The 21,579-nt window shown below is 34.5% G+C and overlaps 1 protein-coding gene and 1 long non-coding RNA gene across 3 annotated transcripts; one reads left to right on the top strand and one right to left on the bottom strand.

The window, feature by feature from the left end:
• Window positions 1-165: 165 nt before the first annotated feature.
• Window positions 166-2,165, bottom strand: LOC117330306. The gene is made up of 3 exons (XR_004533321.1): window positions 1,743-2,165; window positions 1,220-1,354; window positions 166-758 (listed from the first exon to the last, which is right to left on the bottom strand). It is a non-coding gene; the product is annotated as an uncharacterized LOC117330306 (long non-coding RNA).
• Window positions 1,904-20,310, top strand: LOC117330305 (GRAM domain-containing protein 4-like). 2 transcript variants are annotated; one of them, XM_033888498.1, is made up of 18 exons: window positions 1,904-2,008; window positions 3,905-4,064; window positions 4,304-4,430; window positions 7,153-7,262; window positions 8,018-8,180; window positions 8,648-8,673; window positions 9,130-9,221; window positions 10,067-10,158; window positions 10,648-10,699; window positions 11,103-11,168; window positions 11,764-11,807; window positions 12,523-12,629; window positions 13,465-13,619; window positions 13,817-13,934; window positions 14,542-14,632; window positions 15,339-15,420; window positions 17,031-17,096; window positions 18,558-20,310. In XM_033888498.1, the coding sequence occupies exons 2-18, from the start codon at window positions 3,917-3,919 to the stop codon at window positions 18,774-18,776; spliced, it is 1,758 nt and encodes a 585-aa protein (XP_033744389.1). In that variant the 5' UTR covers window positions 1,904-2,008; window positions 3,905-3,916; the 3' UTR covers window positions 18,777-20,310. The 2 variants fall into 2 exon arrangements, with proteins under 2 accessions (XP_033744389.1, XP_033744388.1); XM_033888497.1 differs by lacking the exon at window positions 1,904-2,008 and adding an exon at window positions 2,449-2,774.
• Window positions 20,311-21,579: the final 1,269 nt, after the last annotated feature.

Here is a 21,579-nt window from a genome sequence, read left to right as displayed (position 1 = left end):
AAATCAAACAATACGTTCCAATGGAAAATTTTAAGTTAATGAGTTTTCTTAAGCTTAGGAATATTGATGAAACTGGTCCGAGGTCCCCGAGAATAATAACATACTTTGTAGATATATCCAGTAACGTTCTTGGGAGAAATTATCAGTTAAAACAAATACATGTGATCATTATTTGAAAACAATTTATTAAGAAATAACAACGTACGTATTATGTAAAAGTGCCTTCCATAATTACGTGACGGGCTAGCTTCAGCAGCTGTTCCAGTGTCATGACAACACCTTTACCAACAGTTACGTCATAAAATCGTCAGCAATATAAGATTCAGCACATATTTTCATACTTATTTTGTCACTCACTTTTAAATTTTGACCATCAGGTTATTTACATCTTGCTTTTTGCTGTAAATGAATTATATTTTTATCAAAGGCAGAGAAGAATTGCTTCAATCTATGATATTATCGGGTATGTTTTGATCATTTTTGGAAAGCTTTCATGAATGAAAATAAGCTGTTTATTTGAGGTTATCGATTAAATTTCTTCCTGAAATCTTCAACTTATCACTGAACACTGTAACTTAAGACCAAACTTGCATGATAACACTATCAATATCCATTCTGATTCATAGTTCATTTGTTTTCGGTTTGGCGGAGTTACTGTGATGATGATAGACCTGTGGTGTCTCGGGTCGTGTGATCTCGGACGTGTCCGTCATTCTCCGACTGCTTTACACTATTTGGACTTGAGCTCGGTTTACTCCCTGAACAAAATAGGAAAGCACGCAAGACATGAGGGAATTGGATAACTATATTGTTAATTTCACAAACTAATTGACGAACAAACGCTTGTATTACTGAACCTGTCATTTCTGATTTATATCTATGAATTATATATAATATTATCAATATAGATCGTAAAGAAATATCAGCATTTACCTTTTAGAACATTAATCGTAAAACTATGATGTATCAATCTTGTTTTATTCAATAGTAGTTTTTCTTTAAACTCGCATGACCACCTTGTCTTGTATTCCCTCTTGTGATAGAGCCGGCAAGCTGTTGATAGCCTTTAAGCTGTTAGTACTTTCCTACGAACCTACAATTTTTATATCTTTTAGGATGACTATGATAGAAATATGAATAAATAGCCAATTTAGCTGTCGGGTGTTATATTATATTCCAATACAGTCCAGAGTAAAGTTACAATTAGACCTTTGCATACCTTTGACGGTTTCCTGGACAGGAACTCCACACTGCCTGAAATCCTTTATAGGAGCTTTAGACTTCTCCCCTACCTCGCCCAACCTTGAAGTCCTGCTCACCACGCGACCAACTTTGTCGGCCACATAGCGACAGGCTGAAAGAGAATGCAAAGAATCAACCTGTCTGTTTTACCGTTGCAAGGGGAACAACTCCAACACAAATCAGCGATTATGAAACAGTTCAAATTATGTCCTACGTACAAGTACAACATGTTACATGTTCCTCTGAGTATTATACACTGTACTGTTATTCCCTAGAAAGAGTATTGATAAATAAATTCCGTACGTCAACTTTAAACTAGATATAGCTTAAACGTAATCAATCAAAAAGAGCCATTGTGATTGTGTCCGTTGTACTTGTAAGACGTCGAGGTCGACGGGGTCTCACAACTTTACAATGTTTGTCGGACCCCGTCGACCTCGTCGAAACAAGGCATTGTACGTAGTAGTATTATATATATTTATCAATGTAAATATACTTACCATCAACTATCAATCAGACCATCCCGATAAATCGTTACAGAACCACAGAAACTTGCTCCTTATTTTGGTCAAGGGTTACGGACGGACTGTCTACCCAATATGTTCCGAGTGTTTTATAGTCATTTGAATTACATCGGGGTTTTTCTATCACCTGCTGTTGTAATGTTACACGCGTGTATTGTTTACATGCATTGGGGCCCAGATGATGTCCGACCACTTCGAATCACTTGACTGGATTTAATATTTCCGTGTACATCACAAGGCAGGTAATTGTGTTAAGAGATGTTGCATATATAGACATCAACGGCCATTCAGTTTACACCGCTACAGGGTAAACGCCACAGTTGTATTCAATGTTCAAAGCATGACCCACTTATAACAACATTTATTCTCGCGTTGTGCCAGTATTTGACCTTACGCCTATTATACACCCGATATGTACCCACCATATCATATCTATATATAGAACGGGTCCAACATAGACGAATTCACGTGATAATAAACTCCAATCAAACGTACAGTACGGTGTATATGGCATACCTTTCTGATATTAAATTGTCATGATTCGGTATTACTGTGAGACTGTTTGGCAATTGACTGTTTGTTGTATTTTAAATTTTAAATTTTAATTTTATAATTCACTTCCCGTTGTTAGTCCTGATGTCGGTGGCTGAGCATGCGTGTAGTCCATAAACATGTACCACAGGCGTCCGCATCTTGTTAGTATGCAAAAATATTAGCCCCTACTCCTACCTATACCAGCTGACACAGAAGGAGTATTGACTGATATGTTTTCTATAAATACTTACCAGATGCAGACGCCTGTGCATGTATTTTACTTGTGTATTAACACGTGCCAAACTAGCATGCAGGTATTACGCAGCATGTATCAATGCACATGACACATGTACACTGGTATTTAGTTATTCGGCGTTGTTTACAAGTATACAGCACACCATAGTATGCCATATAACATACAACATGAGATGGTCATTTATTGCACGAACCAAGATCTGTAATTGTATCAAAAATGTAAGTAAAACTTTTCTTATTGGCTATGTAATCCACAATCTGTACTTTCGGCCAAAATTCATTACGAAATTCAATTGGAAATGTGAAAACCTATGTGAATCATCAATCGTAGACGTGTGTAAATGTAACTGTACCGTAACCATGGTTAAAAACGTCCCTTTCCTGCAATTTACCTTAAATGTGGATCTGTTTGATTCATTTTTGTATAAATATTGTGTGAACATTGTACCGACGCAAGATAAATTTCTTCAAAATGTGTCCTAAATTTTGTAGCTGACGATATATCTGGAAATATTTTATAGTCAATCATTTTATAACATTTTTGCAAGAGGAAACATACTTTGGCAATATTTTGATTTTCCAGTCGCGTTTCGATTGGCTGGTTTAAATGCCAACTGGACATGAGCGACCATCTTCGCTAACTAATGTTTCTGATTACGTTGCACTTCATGATCTTCACTTTAATCAGACTGTACTGAGACCAGTTATAAGATACTAGAATTTGAATCGTCATTGTTTAAACAAGGTAACGTTAGTTCAGTATGACTTACAATGTACAACTTTATCAAAAGTACATTAACAGAACAAAATTATCACAAATAGTATAATGAATTACAATTGAATATGAATTGATTTGTAGTGATGAAATTTATAAGACCAACTGAACTTGTGAAGTAATTCGTGTTGATTTATGTCAATTTTGGTTAGTGTTATTATTGCAAACATAAATGTATATATGGAACTCGAAGGTGAAAATTAGATTTAAACATCATCACCAGTGGACAAATGTCATTATTCTTGACGTTTGCATCATTCCCTGGCTTCTCCACTGATACGGTATAAGGAACGGTTTTTATTTATGTGTACTTTGTGATAATTGAGTCAGTTTTGTGCCATAAAAACCCTTTGATCATTTGTCATTTTACAGATTTTCCCCAAAATGTTTCAACGTTAGCTAAATTTTTATTTTAGATTATTACCAAGCTTATCTCGATATAAAAATGGTATTCAAAATACTGCATAAGTCATGTGGCGTACATTTCAATGTGCTTACATATATATATTTCATCAATGATATTCTTTTCATGGTAATATCATTACCATCATTACCACGCATCACTAATTGACAGGTACCAGCTGGAATGTCTTCCAATGGGAAGTCGTCCTTAGGGACGCATGGTCAGCGTGTCTCCACTGGGGATGATAACACCGACCTGACAGTGTTTGAGAACCAGCTGACTATTCTTCACGAACAGTTGGTGACTGTAATGATTGAAAACCAAGAGTTAAGTGAGTATCACCATGGTCAGCTTTGCTGGTTAATAGTACATAAATAGTTGCCATTTTGAAAAAAGCGCCCATTTTATAGCGCATACTATATATACATGTATATATAGTATTCATACGTCATTTGATACGAGATATCAACGTTGAGTTTTGATTAATTGTCCATCAAAACAGTTTAATCCACCACGTACCCACGATATTACAGTGGTCCTCTGGATGAATATGCTTATGTATGAATTCAGATTCCAAACTACGGGAATATGACGATGAAAAGTCAATGCAAAGGCTTCGACTGGAGATCGACATCGAGAGAAAACGTTATCGAGAGTTGGAGGACAAATACTCTTCCTTGGTGACAAAGTCGGCCAGGTATTTAACATGGATATTTATTAAATGAAAGTTGTTAATTATAGTGACTGTCAATAGTAGTTGTAAAACTGTACAGAATGTAAATTATGTGTTTAGATCTCATGATTACTTTATTCATATACATATGTATTGTATTTTATGTGATGTAAATTGGCAAGAAAACCTCAGAATGTATACATACATGTACTTTTGGCGATATCCTTGTAGATTTTAGGTTTGTTTTTAATCTTCTGAGAGTTCACATTGGGGTATCCTCTTTTTCTTTTGTATTTCTCAAAGAGATTGTGAATTAACATGTGTGCTCTTTGAAAGTAGTACGGAATGGCCTCTGTTTCATGAATCTCAACCCTGGAAGTAGTGCTTAATATATTAAAATTTTCACTGGTTGCTTCCTGAAAACAGGGTGTACATGTATATGATGAAATATTCACTGTTTACTCCTTGAAAACGCGGTGTATGGGATGAAATATTGACTGTTTACTCCATGAAGATAGGGTGTATGGGATGAAATATTCACTGTTTACTCCATGAAGACAGGGTGTATGGGATGAAATATTCACTGTTTTCTCCTTGAGGACATGGTATATGGGATGAAATATTCACTGTTTACTCCATGAAGACAGGGTGTATGGGATGAAATATTCACTGTTACTCCATGAAGACATGGTATATGAGATGAAATATTCACTATTTACTCTAAGAAGACTGGGTGTATGGGATGAAATATTCACTGTTACTCCATGAAGACAGGGTGTATGGGAGGAAATATTCACTGTTTACTCCTTGAAGACATGGTATATGAGATGAAATATTCACTATTTACTCTATGAAGACTGGGTGTATGGGAGGAAATATTCACTGTTTACTCCTTGAAGACAGGGTGTATGGGATGAAATATTCACTGTTTACTCCTTGAAGACAGGGTGTATGGGATGAAATATTCACTGTTACTCTATGAAGACTGGGTGTATGGGAGGAAATATTCACTGTTTACTTCCTGAAGACAGGGTGTATGGGATGAAATATTCACTGTTTACTCCATAGCGACAGGGTGTATGGGGTGAAATATTCACTGTTTACCCTTTGAAGACTTGGTGTATGGGATGAAATATTCACTGTTTACTCCATGGCGACATGGTGTATGGGGTGAAATATTCACTGTTAACCCTTGAAGACTTGGTGTATGGGATGAAATATTTACTATTTACTCCATGACGACAGGGTGTATGGGATGAAATATTCACTGTTTACTCCATGAAGACATGGTATATGAGATGAAATATTCACTATTTACTCTATGAAGACTGGGTGTATGGGATGAAATATTCACTGTTACTCTATGAAGACAGGGTGTATGGGATGAAATATTCGCTGTTTAATCCATGAAGACAGGGTGTATGGGATGAAATATTCACCGTTTACTCAATGAAGACAGGGTGTATGGGATGAAATAGTCACTGTTTAATCCATGAAGACAGGGTGTATGGGATGAAATATTCACTGTTTACTCCTTGAAGACAGGGTGTATGGGATGAAATATTCACCGTTTACTCAATGAAGACAGGGTGTATGGGATGAAATATTCACTGTTTAATCCATGAAGACAGGGTGTATGGGATGAAATATTCACCGTTTACTCAATGAAGACGGTGTATGGGATGAAATATTCACTGTTTAATCCATGAAGACAGGGTGTATGGGATGAAATATTCACCGTTTACTCAATGAAGACAGGGTGTACGGGATGAAATATTCACTGTTTAATCCATGAAGACAGGGTGTATGGGATGAAATATTCACCGTTTACTCAATGAAGACAGGGTGTATGGGATGAAATATTCACTGTTTACTTCTTGAGGACAGTGTGTACGGGATAAAATATTAACTGTTTTCTCCTTGAAGACTGGGTGTACGGGATGAAATATTCACTGTTTACCCTTTGAAGACTGGGTGTACGGGATGAAATATTCACTGTTTACCCTTTGAAGACTTGGTGTATAGGATGAAATATTCACTGTTTACTCCATGACGACAGGGTGTATGGGATGAAATATTCACTGTTTACTCCATGAAGACAGGGTGTATGGGATGAAATATTCACTGTATACTCCTTGAAGACTGGGTGTATGGGATGAAATGTTCACTGTTACTCCATGATGACTTGGTATATGAGATGAAATATTCACTATTTACTCTATGAAGACTGGGTGTACGGGATGAAATATTCACTGTTTACCCTTTGAAGACTTGGTGTACGGGATGATTTATTCACTGTTTACTCCTTGAAGACAAAATGTATGGGATGAAATATTCATTATTTACTCCTTGGAGACAGGGTGTATGGGATGAAATATTCACTGTTTACCCCCTGAAGAGTGTGTGTATATGATGAAATATTCACTCTTTGCTTCTTGAAGACAGCGTGAATGGGGTGAAATTTTTCCCGTTTTCCCCATGAAGTCAGGGTGATTGGGATGACAATTTCATTGTTTTCTCTGAGACTTCATTGTGAACGGGAGAAATGTTTTACTGTTTACTATCGGAAGGCAGTTATGAATATGTTGAATGATCCATATCCTGTATTGAACGGCAATAGTGACCGAATACTGGCGAATAGGTAAAAAATTCTTTGTTTTTATCGAAGTCTGTGTTGAAAGATATAATATTCCCCACTTTCTTGTTATAGTTCTTAGTTATAGAACGCTCTTGATGTCTATTTTAGAGATCACCATATACAACGAACTCGTGCCGGAAGTGGATGTGAATCCAATTCTAGAAAGACACTAGAAGTAGCTGAGGATGCAACGAAGGTGGCAGAGAAAGAGGAAAAAGGTATCATAATAATATAGAATAAAGTTAAAATGTCCATGTGACGGTAAATAATAATAAAATAAAAAGCCAAACACAGATCTGCTGTCCCCGTAGTACTTTCGCGGCTACATCGTGCCGCTCTTTAGGGGATTATCTGTATATATATATATATATATATACTTATAGTACCTTTGTACAGGACAGTATTTACTTTTATTTATCTTTTGGGACCTATAATCTATACATGAGTGGTCTACGGGCGATCAACTATTGTGATCAACTAATTGCTTATAACCATCACTAAAACATATCTGTTGGAGCAATATAACGGAATACAATTTTTAGGCGTTTGGAAGAATACTTACCACATAGGGTTTTCGAAAGATGCAGGTTGATGAAGACGACTGGAAAGTTTTATCGCCTACGCAATGATCGTGATGACTGTCGTTCTGTGGTCATTCCCTCCGGTCCTCAAATAACTTAAGGGGTGGTACCCAGTCTAATTACCTGGATTTGTTCTAGATTTGTATGGTGACTGGTGGCATTGAATAAAAGAGAGAGATATGTGTGATTTAAAAGTGTAGAACGGTGATATGTGATTTCAATAGATTTATATAAGATCGAGGCCTGGACAAGAAAGAATACCTTATCTTACCTAATACACATTGTTTTTAGATATGTCATGTGTACTTATAATATGACACAGAGTCAGACTTAGTTCAGAGAAGTACTAGACGCGTTTTATATTATAAGTGTTTCATTTTCCTGTTGTATAGAGAGCACAGTTCAGAGAAGACACAAATTTCTCCCTGGCGCCATGGACAGGACGTGGAATCGAATGTTACTGTTTGTGTACGAGACGATGGATGACTTCACAGAGGAATTACCAGAGGGCACGGAGGAGGAGCAGTCAGATGGCGATCCCCTGACAGTGAAAACGTCAGTACATTATAACATGATAAAATGCTGTTTGTGTTTAGATTGTACCAGTAGGAAGTGTCCTTCGTGTACTGTATTACAGATTAATGTATTAATGTAATATTGGGATTAACATAAACAGATCCTACTGGATAGGGGTACTATACACTATATACAATGTTTATAATGTAGTATAGGGGATCTATCAAACCTTTTAATACAAAAAATCTATCGCAGTTTTAGTTTATATATATAAGGTAATCCTTATGAATGCATAGTGATTTAATCACAAATAGTGGTTTATTTTGTAAATATGTACCTAGTGCACAGAAATACCACCATCCCTTTGATAAGATATAATGTACATTGTATATAGGGCATTTACCACATTTGAAAGAAATTTTTACAATCTTCTAAATAATACAATGGTGGTTAATATGATTTTCTATAATCCGATCTATCAAGGTTTTTTCATCATTTGTTAACAGTTTGAAAGAAAATATCAACAGATTTGGTATGTATTTCTATTGATGATGTCCCTGTTTATATTAATATTCTATTACGTAATGTATTATGTGTATCATGTTCCACCTTAATGTGACTTTATTGACGATAAGTGGTCAGTCTAACTGTAAATTAATTATACTTAAATTGTTTATGAGCTGGTTTGTTGTCCTAGGTCTATGTAGCATGGCATCAGGACATATGGTTTAACCAGTACGGATTTAAGTTCACCAGAATTTTGTCTTGTATAACATCAGTAAATTTACAATTGAGAAACATCCAAACTGCTAGCAGTGGAAAGTTATAGACAGTTATATAAAGGTAGCCTAAATGGCGGATTGACTGTATACATGAATTGTAATTTTAAAAGTGAAAAATTCGTTTTACTTGTAAAAACAACCCTCGCACACAGCATTCCTGCACGTGATACTGTGCCTGAATTGAGTCTTTATATTTTTAATCATAGGTAGCGCTCTGAAGCCTTACATAAGTACCATAAAAGGTGTTAACAATTTACTGGCATGGAAATCTCCATCTTACACAATACTCGTATTTATGGTAAGTTCAGTTGACTTAATGAAACAAAAGGAAAGAGAAATGTACGTATTAATTTACATATGAATTAAGTTATTGTGTGTAGATATGGAATTAGTCATAATGTACAAATTGAATATAAGTTACTGTATATATAAAAAAGCCATAATGTACATTTTAAATTCAGTGTACATATGTCATTCAAAGTGAACATATGTCATTCAAAATCTACATATGGATACAAAGTGTACATATGGAACTCATAGTGTATATATGAAATGTATAGTGTACATATGGAATTAGTCATAATGTACATATGGAATTCATTATGTACATAGTGAAGTTATAGCGTACATGTCGGGGTCCTAGTGTACTTATTGAGTTCATTGTGTACATATAGAAATCATATTATGCTGTGGAAGTCATAGTGTACATATCGAGGTCATAATGTACGTATTGAGTTGATAGCGTACATATGGAATTAGTCATAGTAAACATATGGAATGTTAAGTGTACATATGGAAGTGAAGTCATATATTTCAGTCATAGTGTACATGTGGAAGTCATAGTGTACTTATCGGGATCTTAGTGTACATATTGAGTTCAAAGTTTACAAATGGAAGTCAAAGCGTACATATGTAAGCCATAATGTACATATCGAGGTCATAGTGTACTTATGGAATCAATCAGTGTACATATCGAGGTCATAGTGTACGTGTGGAATTAGTCATAGTGTACATATGGAAGTCATAGTGTACATTTGGAATTCAAAGTGTACATATAAACACACAAATGTATCTACAGTTCACGTAATTAATTGATAAATAACTTTAGGTTGTAGATGTAGATATGTTATATCTTTGTTTTAGATATACATGTACACCGTATGGAAAGGCTGGCTGCTCCCCGTTGTCGTCGTACTCCTACTCGTCAGACTGTTCATCACCTACCTACAACATCAGTAAGATCTATCCTAAGAAACATAAAGTTACACCTGACTCTTGATTTGTTTCCGAGCAGTTTATAATTCTTAATTTTTCGCAACAGAACCATTTTTGATGTTTCATGTTTTCCCACACATTGAAATATATCATTGCTGTTGCCAATGTTCTTGAAAGCTGATACATTGTAGTTGTTCAACGTTCACTTTAGAAAGAAAACGTATGATGTATTTCCTACCGTAGGGCATATATAATTACACCTGCTGTATTCTTTACAGCTGATTATTGGTATACATAATGAAATGCGGACGTAAAGGAATATGGACTTACATTGTACTTAATGATTAAGTTATTTCAAATTTGTACATCAAAATCAAGATAGTACAAAGCGTGGCTACAAATTATTTATGAAATGATATTGTAGCAAATAGCATTATTACTACACATTAATGAGTGTACATTGAAATCGGATTAAAGTTGATACGAGTTTAATCGAATGTCTTTTGCAGCGGCTTCAAGTTAAATTTTAACTACTTTGATCCTGGCCGGGAGTCTGAAAAGGTATACCACAGTCATTATAAAAATGAAATACATGTACTTGTAAAACAATTTATTGTAATACTGATCATAGATTGTATAGCATTAATGATACCAAAATGTTCGTCATCAAACTATTACATTATTATTAGTTACTCTTCATCAATTGTATTACTACTGACGACTGAAATACTAGTGGGATAATCACACGTATGTAGCAGGTAATGTTGAAGGAATATATCCGACTGGAATCCGGAATTTGATAACGAGCTCAAGCTAATGAATATCTAATAGTAAACCAATAATATTTCATTTCTTTATAAATAGTATTTACTAAATTAATTTCGTTATTTTGAAGACTCGTGTTTTTATACGCATGTTTCTTGGTACAAGCAACTAAAGAAATATTAACTGTTATATTCCCTAGCCGGAGGAGAACTTGGGAATATCCGACAAGTTTAATCTGGTGTTGCAAGTAGCAAGGAAAGTTCAGGTGAGAAAATATAAATGTTGTTTAATTTACTACTTTGGTCAGACACTGTAACGTTCAGTTTGAAATTCATTTTTATATACAAGTAATATTCATCAATATATTCACTTCTATATACAAATGATATTCATCAATATTAGTGACTTTATATGTGCTCTTATAATGAAAAAGTAAATATTTCCATAACTCTGTATAAGTAAATTATAAAGAAGAGGAGGTTTACGTTTCAAAAAATATACTATTTATTTATGATCTTGATTCTTGCAGGATAATCATATTTCGTCTTGCTTCCTGTCTACTGTTTACAATGTAATTAACGTTTACCATATAGCACCATATATACCTATTTGTACTGATCAGTTTGGTGAGGCGACGTTTCTCGTATGAAACAATACCAGCATTTGCTTACAGCCTGAAGCTTTATCGTGATTTATTTGGGAGTTTCGTTCACTATTTTGTACTTAAATCGGGAGACTTACGTTAATACATATCATACTTTAGTGTAAGTATCATTTAAAAACGCTTTATCATTGACATCTCAAAACGCTAGATATTTATTAAGATAAAGATATGTTCTTTGCTATTATTATTATTTTAGAATGGTCTGAAAGGCGCTGCTGATAGTCTCGAAAAAATTAAAAGGTTGGTCTACTTCCTGTATATAAAATTCAATTTGAGCTGGAAACAAACAGTGCTAAAGAAATAGAAATATGCATGCCAGTAAGTAATCAAATAATGACAGCAAAATGCTGATATGAATATTTTACAGTCATTTATTTCTTTAGGTTGATTAAAGGAATTGGTTACCTGAGAAAGGTGATATTCCCCGGTGCCGGACAATATCAATTCTGAATTTCACACGAGAAGTAATATATATTAACAATATTATACATTGGATTAAAACAATAAAACAAAAACCTCGGTATGGATTATTGGCACTAAATTGAAGCTTTTCAATTACCGTTACAGAAATGACTACTGTACTACAACAGTACATTGAACAGTTATCACATTCCTCATACTGAACGGGCTACGGCATGTACATGCTATATTTTCAAAGTTAACGTCATGTCCTGTATCCTTCTCCTGATAATCAATTAATATCTTCACCGATCCCTCCTGGTATTATTCTTTGTATGTTTCCTATGATATTTTGAAGATTGGTATTCAAAATACAGTCAAAACGTTTCATATCAAACCCGACAAATATGATAATCATAAAGTGATATAACCATGAATTCTCGGTAGAAAATGCGTACACTATAACACACCTTCACTGCCTGTACAATTCCTTAACCATCGATAATTTTCAATATGTATGTGCAAACTTTTTCTAAATTGTTTTTTTTCCCATTAGCTTACTGACGTGGCGACACCCAGCTACACGACAATTGTTCTCCGGTCTGATGTTTGTCTTCATAATGACCTGCTTCGTACCGTCCACGTATCTCTTAACCATTGGAGGTATGTAGCCAATGCAATTATTGCATAATAACCTCGACCGTCCAGGTATCTGAAACATTGTGGGTATGCTACCATTTATTGTATAATAACCTCGACCGTCTGGTTATCTGAAACATTGGGGATATGTAACCGTTTATTGTATAATAACCTCGACCGTCTGGTTATCTGAAACATTGGGGATATGTAACCATTTATTGTATAATAACCTCGACCGTCCAGATATCTGAAACATTGGGGATATGTAACCATTTATTGTATAATAACCTCGAACGTCCAGATATCTGAAACATTGGGGATATGTAACCATTTATTGTATAATAACCTCGACCGTCCAGGTATCTGAAACATTGGGGTTATGCTACCATTTATTGTATAGTAACGTCTACCTTCCAGGTATCTGAAACATTGGGATATGTAACCATTTATTGTATAGTAACGTCTACCGTCCAGGTATCTGAAACATTGGGATATGTAACCATTTATTGTATGATAAAGTCTACCATCCAGATACCTTAACCATATGAGGTATGTAACAATTTATAATGCTAACCTCTATCGTCCAGGGATTTTAACAATTGGAGGTATGTAACCATTTATTGTACAATAACATCTATTGTCAAGATATCTTAAACACTGGAGGGATGTTACAACTTTTCTATTCGTATTGGTCATTCTATTGAAAGGTCTGCTGTCACGCGCTATCCACGTATTGATGACAGGATTCTAACAAGATAATGCTTTCTCTTTTTATTATGTACATGTATAGTGAACACGCATGGTAATATTGATGTTTTGAGTAGAACTACTCTTAATTAACTGTTTTATATACATATAGGATTAATGTTTGGAGTGAAGTTATTCATCGTTAACTACTTCTACAATAAGTATCCTCGACTTCAGCAAAAGTATGACTCCGCATTAAAGACGTGGAAATCCCTACCAACTGACGAACAGTATCAACAGGAGTGTATGAAGACGGAATTAAACAAAGTAAGTGACACGGATCACGTTTTGAATTACGGCTTATTTATCTGTACATGGATTGTGTGACCTGTATTTCTCTATTCAAATGCTATCGTGGTATCAGTGTGGTTGAGAGAAGATCCTTTACAGGATTGATGTTCAATATATTAGTTTTTTTCAACCGGTTTGTAATGTTAAAACACCCCGTATTCCTCTCTTTGCAGTACGTATTTGTTGAAACCAAAGGTGAATTAGAAGACTGTGGCTCAGAAGTTATCACTAACCAGGACAGGCAATTCTGTGAACTGTTCACACTCCCTCCAGCAGAGTCCCCTTTATCAGGTTTGTTTCTGAATCCGCTTTCCCAAACTCACCGACACGCAACGATTTTGAATTGTTAACACTCACTTTCCCTTCTTCCGATTGTATTCCTTTCACCAAGCCTGTCGTTTTGCTAACTACCTCCATCATTGATCCATTCACCAGGCCAATTTGTGAACATTTCTCACTGACTACAATAGTTTGCGTGTTTCTGATACCCGCAATATTAATTCTTTAACAAGCCAAGTTTACAAACATTTCTCACTCCTTCCTATATTATGTATGTGTCTGACTCCCTCCATTCTCGGTTTCATTTACCAAACCAATTTCAACGTGTTCGATTTCTTCGAACAATGATCCTTTACCAGGCCAACAGTTGTCTCTTTCAATGTCAATTTTGATGTTTGTCGTAAACCCCTGACTGTGATCCCTAAAACAGCCATAGGATACAAAAATCTCAAAGAAAGAAAGACTAGTTGGCATCTTACTGTATTTAAATAGAAACAATCACAGTAATTTGCAAGACTTCAAAATAATGGAAATTTTTCAATGTCCATTAATGAATTCCAGACTGTTTTAATTTACGTTAAGCTTTTCATCGAGGGTAAACTGGTTAATTTTTATTTAGGCTGGAAAGGTGGTCGACGTTGTGCGCTGATAAATAAAGAAAAGACATTTGCATCAAGATTGAAGAACGGCAAGATATATCTTACAAAAAGGTAATCTAGACTATGTAATGTCCCCTGACCGATTGCAGATTTAGCATTGTGCAGGTACTCTCCTCTCTGTGTTATTTTATTCACAATAATTGGTTTTGTCATTATTAGTTTCCAGATTGTTAACTTAAAACTGACCTACTCCTTGCAAAATAGCCTTATAAAGGGGTACAAATGTATGAATTGCTAGAGTGCATGTCAAATTATGTTAGATAAATCGACTAAAATAAATATAGAAACAAGAAGAACATGTGCTGTATACTCTGTATTCAGTATATTCTTTTAAATTTTAGATATCAGATTTTGTTTTTACAAGAACTGTCAAGTGTGTTCGAAATGTGTTATGCGTAGTGGTACCATTGTTCTTGAGATTGAACTAAACCCGGATTTTACACGTCTTTTACCATCATGTCATCGATTTCGATGATATCGGTATAATCTGAACATACACCTATTTTTAAGAATATAATGCTGTTATGCAAGAACAATCTATAAATGTATCATGTGATCTAAGTGCTAAGAAGGTGTTGTATCATCAGAAAAAGTTAATATTTTAGCAGATATTAGTATATGATACATATCACATGTGGTTTCCTTAATGCCGAAACTAACACTTGTTTTTTTTTTTTAAATATTCATGTCCTGTTTGGAGCATGCGAGCCAACTGGAGAACCAGGTCGATGTTAATACACATGTATATTTCTTTCAGTTTTATCTGTTTTGAAAGAAAAACATCCCCGTCACCGAAAAATATAGTCATCCCATTAGCAGATATTGTCAAATTTCAAAAGGTAAGCCTAATTAAGTGAGGTATGGGACAATATAAAGGTAAGCCTAATAAAGTGAGGTATGGGACAATATAAAGGTAAGCCTAATAAAGCGAGGTATGGGACAATATAAAGGTAAGCCTAATAAAGTGAGGTATGGGACAATATAAAGGTAAGCCTAATAAAGTGAGGTATGGGACAATATAAAGGTAAGCCTAATAACGTGAGGTATGGGACAATATAAAGGTAAGCCTAATAAAGCGAGGTATGGAACAATATAAAGGTAAGCCTAATAAAGTGACGTATGGGACAATATAAAGGTAAGCCTAATAAAGTGACGTATGGGACAATATAAAGGTAAGCCTAATAACGTGAGGTATGGGACACTATAAAGGTAAGCCTAATAACGTCACGTATGGAGCACAATACAGGTAGGCTTGATTACGCAACGTATGGAGCATGGTGTAGCGGTAAGCCTGATAGTGCAACGTATATAACACAATAAATGTAAGCCCAATAATGCAATGTATGAAACACAATAAAGGTAAGTCCGATAACACAACGTGTGGAAGACAAAAAAAGGTAAGTCTGATAAAAGCAACCTATAATGTAGTGTTTGGTGATTATTACATTTATGAAGTGGCAAATTAATTCTAACATTACATGTTTAATCGTGTATCTCTTGTCGTTATGTAAAATAAATGTGATGTAACAACTATTGTTTTATCCCGTCTTTTTTTGTAATTAAGATTGTATTCAATGTCTTTTCTCATGTATATACATGAAGTAAAATTGAATTCGATCCCATTGCGTCTAAACATTAAATCATATTCATTTCTATCTCTCCTGTACATAATTATATTCAATATCATCTCTCCTGTATATATACGTATTCAATGTCTTTCTCCTGTATATAGAAGTTGGTCCTTTCTTATTTTTGATGTATAAATTGTATTCAATGTCTTTCGCCAGTATTTTGAATTACGTTCAATGTCTTTCTCTTTTTTATAATATTGTTCAATCCCCAAATCTCCTTATATATGTATTATTTTGCTTTCGCCCACTGTAATGTGGAACCTGCAATATGTTAAATACCTATCATTTCTTAGTTACCCGATACAGACTTGAAAAAGGCGGTATATAACTGGATTTATGAAATTTATACATTGATATTATATTTCACAATTGTAAATACAATTCAATAGCTTTTTATAACATTAACAAGGGAGGCAACTCAAACGTGATTATGTTGAGAAGACAGGGGATAGTTGCTCTTACATTGGTTAAATAAAAAAAAAAAAACATCTGAAACTGTTTACAATATGCATTGCCTTTATTTGTGACTCCTCCGATTCTCATTATGCAAACACGACATTAAATCTAACTTATTCTTTATTGTCTAAGAAGATAACGACGCTCATTTTTACTTAACACCTACTGGTTTCTCGCCGTGCACGATTTCACGTTTTCCTAAAAAGTCTTCTTTTAAATCAGATTGTGTCCTCATTCAGCTAGTTCTGAGTTATATACTGGTTTGATAAACATACAACAATGGTATATCGATAATATCATTTATACAACGTATCAAGTGTACTCGAGTGTATTTAAGCCTGACTTTATCATGTCTTTTATAGTGCAAACCATACAGTTTTCTTCCTGGGAATGGAATGGCGTTGGAAATAGTGGTATTTGGCAACAAGGTGAGAAATTATTTAACAGATTATTCTGTACTGATAATTACAACATTACATGATTCTGTTGGAATACGATTAGATCTGATATCGTATAGCAAATTCTCATATATGTAAGGTGTAAATCGAACACTTTGTTCAAATTGAATTAGCCGGAATGGAATTGCCAATCTGTTAAACTGTCAAGTTCTGTCCTCAGAACAAATCCACAAACCACACAATCACCGGTGCGAGACACGGTGTTAGTTTCGTGTAGAACGCTTTCCAGTCGCCAATCGTACTCCTGTTATCAGCGTGGCACCGAACCGGGTTGTAATAATGACAGAGACCAGCTTATATCAGTAACTCGTCTCTCAGATTTAGTCTCTCAGGTTTTAATTTCAATAATATGTACATGAATCACTACTCTTTTCTAAATCCAACACCCATTAAAACATGTTTTAATTCCCCTAATTTCTTACGTTTTGGTTACTTGAGACGAAGTAATTCTCACCGCCTTTTGCCCGCCGTTGTAAGTTATCCGTCGTGCGTCCCATGACCTTCTTTTCAGGAACGCATGAACAATTTTCAATGGAATCTTGCTGAAACCTTCCTTGGCCAAACATCAACCAAAATTGTTAATTATATTGTCCCCACCCGACTAGTAAATGAGGGGCGGGCGAAGTAAGGTCACATTAAACTGATTTACCAAAATTGTGAATATCATGACGTTTGCCCTTGGGGACTTCATTGTAGTTTATACAAAGGAATCATATTTTTGAGTATTATTTCTTGAATTTCTATTGAAATTAATTTTATCTTTGCTAGAAATATCGGATTGAGAGGGCAGTTTGCCCGGAATGACCTCCAGTGGCTGATGGGTTGGGCCAAAAAAGGTCAAAATAGCTGAACTAATTCAGCACTCATGTTTCGGTTAAGGTCTTTGGACATCTTGTTATTTATTTCAAATTTGTATCGAAACATTGTTTAAATTTTATACATATCAATCGTTATATATCGAGGAAGTTTAGCAATGTTTTAGTTCCTCAGATATTTTATTCCATGTACAGTCATGCTAATAATATTCATTAGCCAGCATAAGATACATTGAAATAATTATATGTCTTTACACAAACATCGAAATATAGGTATATCAGTTATAGCCTTGTAAGGAGGATATGACCAAACGTTTCTTCGTTACTTCAAAAATTAAACATGACTTCACTCCTGTAGGAAAAACATGTATTTATATAGATTGATGAAAATGGGATATTGTTTAAGATTGATAACAGAAGATCGAGGGTCATATGAACAGTAGGACATTAGTTTATAGACAATACATCCTGTTGAAATCTCATTTATCGCAAAACGTGTTGTTTTATAGACATGCATTTATTGATTGTACCTAGATATATATCTGTGTCATTACAGAACGAATAATATCCAGTAGAATGTGTCAACTTGGCCTGTTATTGTCTCCTTATCTTACAGACATTCATCTTCGGTGGTATTCTCAATAGAGACGAAGCGTATGACCATATCATGGAAACAGGGCTTGAAAATATGTTACCATGGGCAACTGGCGAGCCATTGATTATAGACCAAGATGATCCGAGTGTGTCATCATCCACAACACTTAGAAAAAGAAATAGCGGCAGTCAAAAATTCCGGAATTTTAGCCTGGCTTCAGAGTATAAAGACTCTGATTAAATATTGAATAGACCAATAATGTTTATAGGAGGTTTGACATAATCATTAACAATAATAGGTCGTTGAATGGATACATACCAGTGTGTGTGCACCATTACAAAGTGCGTGCGAACTTTCGGTGCTTACCAGTAACTGAATGTAAAAGTTAGTTTTATATGTAACATTTCTCAACCGAAGTGCACATTCCATGAATATTTTGCCTTTTCAAAAATCATTTATTTTTATATTTTGCATTCGTGTTTAAAAATACTGTCAGATGTATATTTGGTTACCGTATGTTTCTCAGTGCTTAACAATAACTGAATGTAAATGTTAGTTTCATATGTAGCATTTCTCAACAGAGGTTCACATTACACTAAGATGTTACATTTTTATTTTTTTAATGTTTTGTATTCTATGTGTTAAAATGCTTTTGTCCATTTATGTGTCGTGTAACTGACTGTAGTGTTGATGTTCTAACATAGTGACGCAATGTATCGATTGTATGCAAGTGTGATTCAGTTCGATACATATGTGATTGCATAACCACTGTTTTGTTACTGAAATACAAAAATAATGTATAGAATATTAAATAGTGTTTTCATTAATATCAATTATACTTTGGAGAAAGCAGATATTTTTTATCTTTCGTCCGAGGGAAAGATTATAACACGTAAGTCACACTGATGAATAACCTTGACAACAAACACACGTAATATTTGTAATGAAAGAAGCACGTTATAAGATATTCGATTTCATTAAATATTTTGACCTTAAATTCATCTTAAGACTCCACACGCCCTGTATCCATTGGCAGTTGGCACTTTTTACTTATTTGTTTGTGGAAAAACACAGTAAAAGATAAACTTTCACCAGGATGTGAATTCTCTATATCCAGCCGGTAAACGTAATTGATGATTTTCCTTTGGTTGATTTCAACTAGTAATAATTCCTCACTTTTCTGTCTGGAATATATCGTATTCTAACAACTACGCATTTAAACATTTACGTATCTGAAATGATCCCCAGACCTTATACCTTTTTAGAAAAAATCTAGCATTTAGCTATTTTCAGAATAAACAAACTTAATCAAACATGCTCGGTAGAAATGCCAAAGGCAGGGCTGGAACATAACACTGTTGTTTTCTGAGATGGCGTGAAGCGTATCAAATATTACACATCGAAAACTGTTGTAGTAATGTTATCGATATAACTGTTTACATGCATTCTGAATAATGGAAGATTTATTTATAGAAATTAAGGTTTGTCTTATCTGTGTGTCTTTCTTTGGTAGTGTTTGATTCCATGCACCGTTGACGTTCAGCGAATTAGAGTTTAGAGTATAATGCTGTTTCGTATTCAATTAAAGCAAAATACCTCGTCAAGCAATCATATCATCAGGAGCTCCAGAAGGTAAACGTGTGTCGTACAATTGTGAATTATTCGTGTTTACGTCAATGTTGTGTAATAAGCCAATATCGGTATCAGTCGTATGTCCATGTAAGGCATTTATTATATTTCAAACATATTAATAAAGATTATATTTTCCATTTTACGATTCTGTTGCTTTAAGATAATCATATTTTGGCATGCATGACATCCGTATGATAAATAATCAGTAAGCAGTTTATCAGTACGATAACTAAACACTATAAATTGTATTATTGCTTACAGCAATAGCTCTATACACGTAGATGATATAAATATGAGTCGACAGCAGACCTATCTACTGTACATGTATAAGTATGTAAGACTGTATCTGTACATGTAATTGTACAGGTGTGAAAATGATAGTTCGTATCATTGATTGACAAATATCATATATGTGTGTATGTGTTGATATTAGAACATACCTCTACTTGTGTGTAAGTATGTGTTAAGAAGGAACCTTCATGTACAGGTATGTGTGTAAGAACTTACAAACTCATACGTGTGAGGCATGACTGTTGATTTTACACTACTAGCAAGGACACTTATTGTATTATCATGTTATGTAAAACATGTATTACTACAAAAACGACAGATCGATGAATACACGTTGCTTTTTTAATTGACCAGATAATCAGCAATTTGATAATATATATAATATTTTAGGTATTTCATAGAACTAAAAACAAAAATTATAAAATCTTGTATAATTGCAAAATGTTTTTAGTTTCCCTTATTACAACGTATATTTCAAAAAGTATTTAATTTAGCCAAAAACAATTCGAAATGCGCTGTCGATGTCAGGGTGTAGTTACTAGACAGCGGAAACGCCAATAAGGCAGTAATTATATTTAACCAACCCTAAACCTCGATGGAAGTGCGTCATTTCAGAATACATATCTGTATAAAGTAATAATTAATAGTACTAAAATATTTAAATCTAGACATCCACACGAAAGATTGTCCCAATTGTTTAATTTGGTATGCCAGAAATCTCATCAATTTAGAACTAACTTCCTGTATTTTTGCGCTGATTGCGCTGATAAATCTTACTTTGTATCTATTTCTATCAAAACAGTGTTGCTGTAAAAAGATTGTCAAAAGATTGGAAAAGCGCAAACTTAGAGTGTGCCAAAATTAGCACATTCACAGTAACATGATTTTATACAGTTATAGCATCCTTCCATTAGATCTAGACCTACCATCCAGACTAAGTACAATAGTTATGGTACGTAAAGAATTACTGATGAACGGACTGACAAACGACCGTGATTTTGGTCCTGAGGAAACTTAGGTGTAGAGCATATATAGTTTCAACTTTTACAGCATGTCATTACTTGATCCCATTATGAGTTACATTTCACAGCACGTCGTTTAAAGTATGCGAATGATGCCA

Source organism: Pecten maximus, chromosome 7 (assembly GCF_902652985.1).
Source record: "Pecten maximus chromosome 7, xPecMax1.1, whole genome shotgun sequence".
NCBI classification, from domain to species: Eukaryota; Metazoa; Mollusca; class Bivalvia; order Pectinida; family Pectinidae; genus Pecten; species Pecten maximus.
The sequence above is the reverse complement of the archived record's forward strand: the minus strand, read 5'-3'. Positions and strand labels throughout refer to the sequence as shown.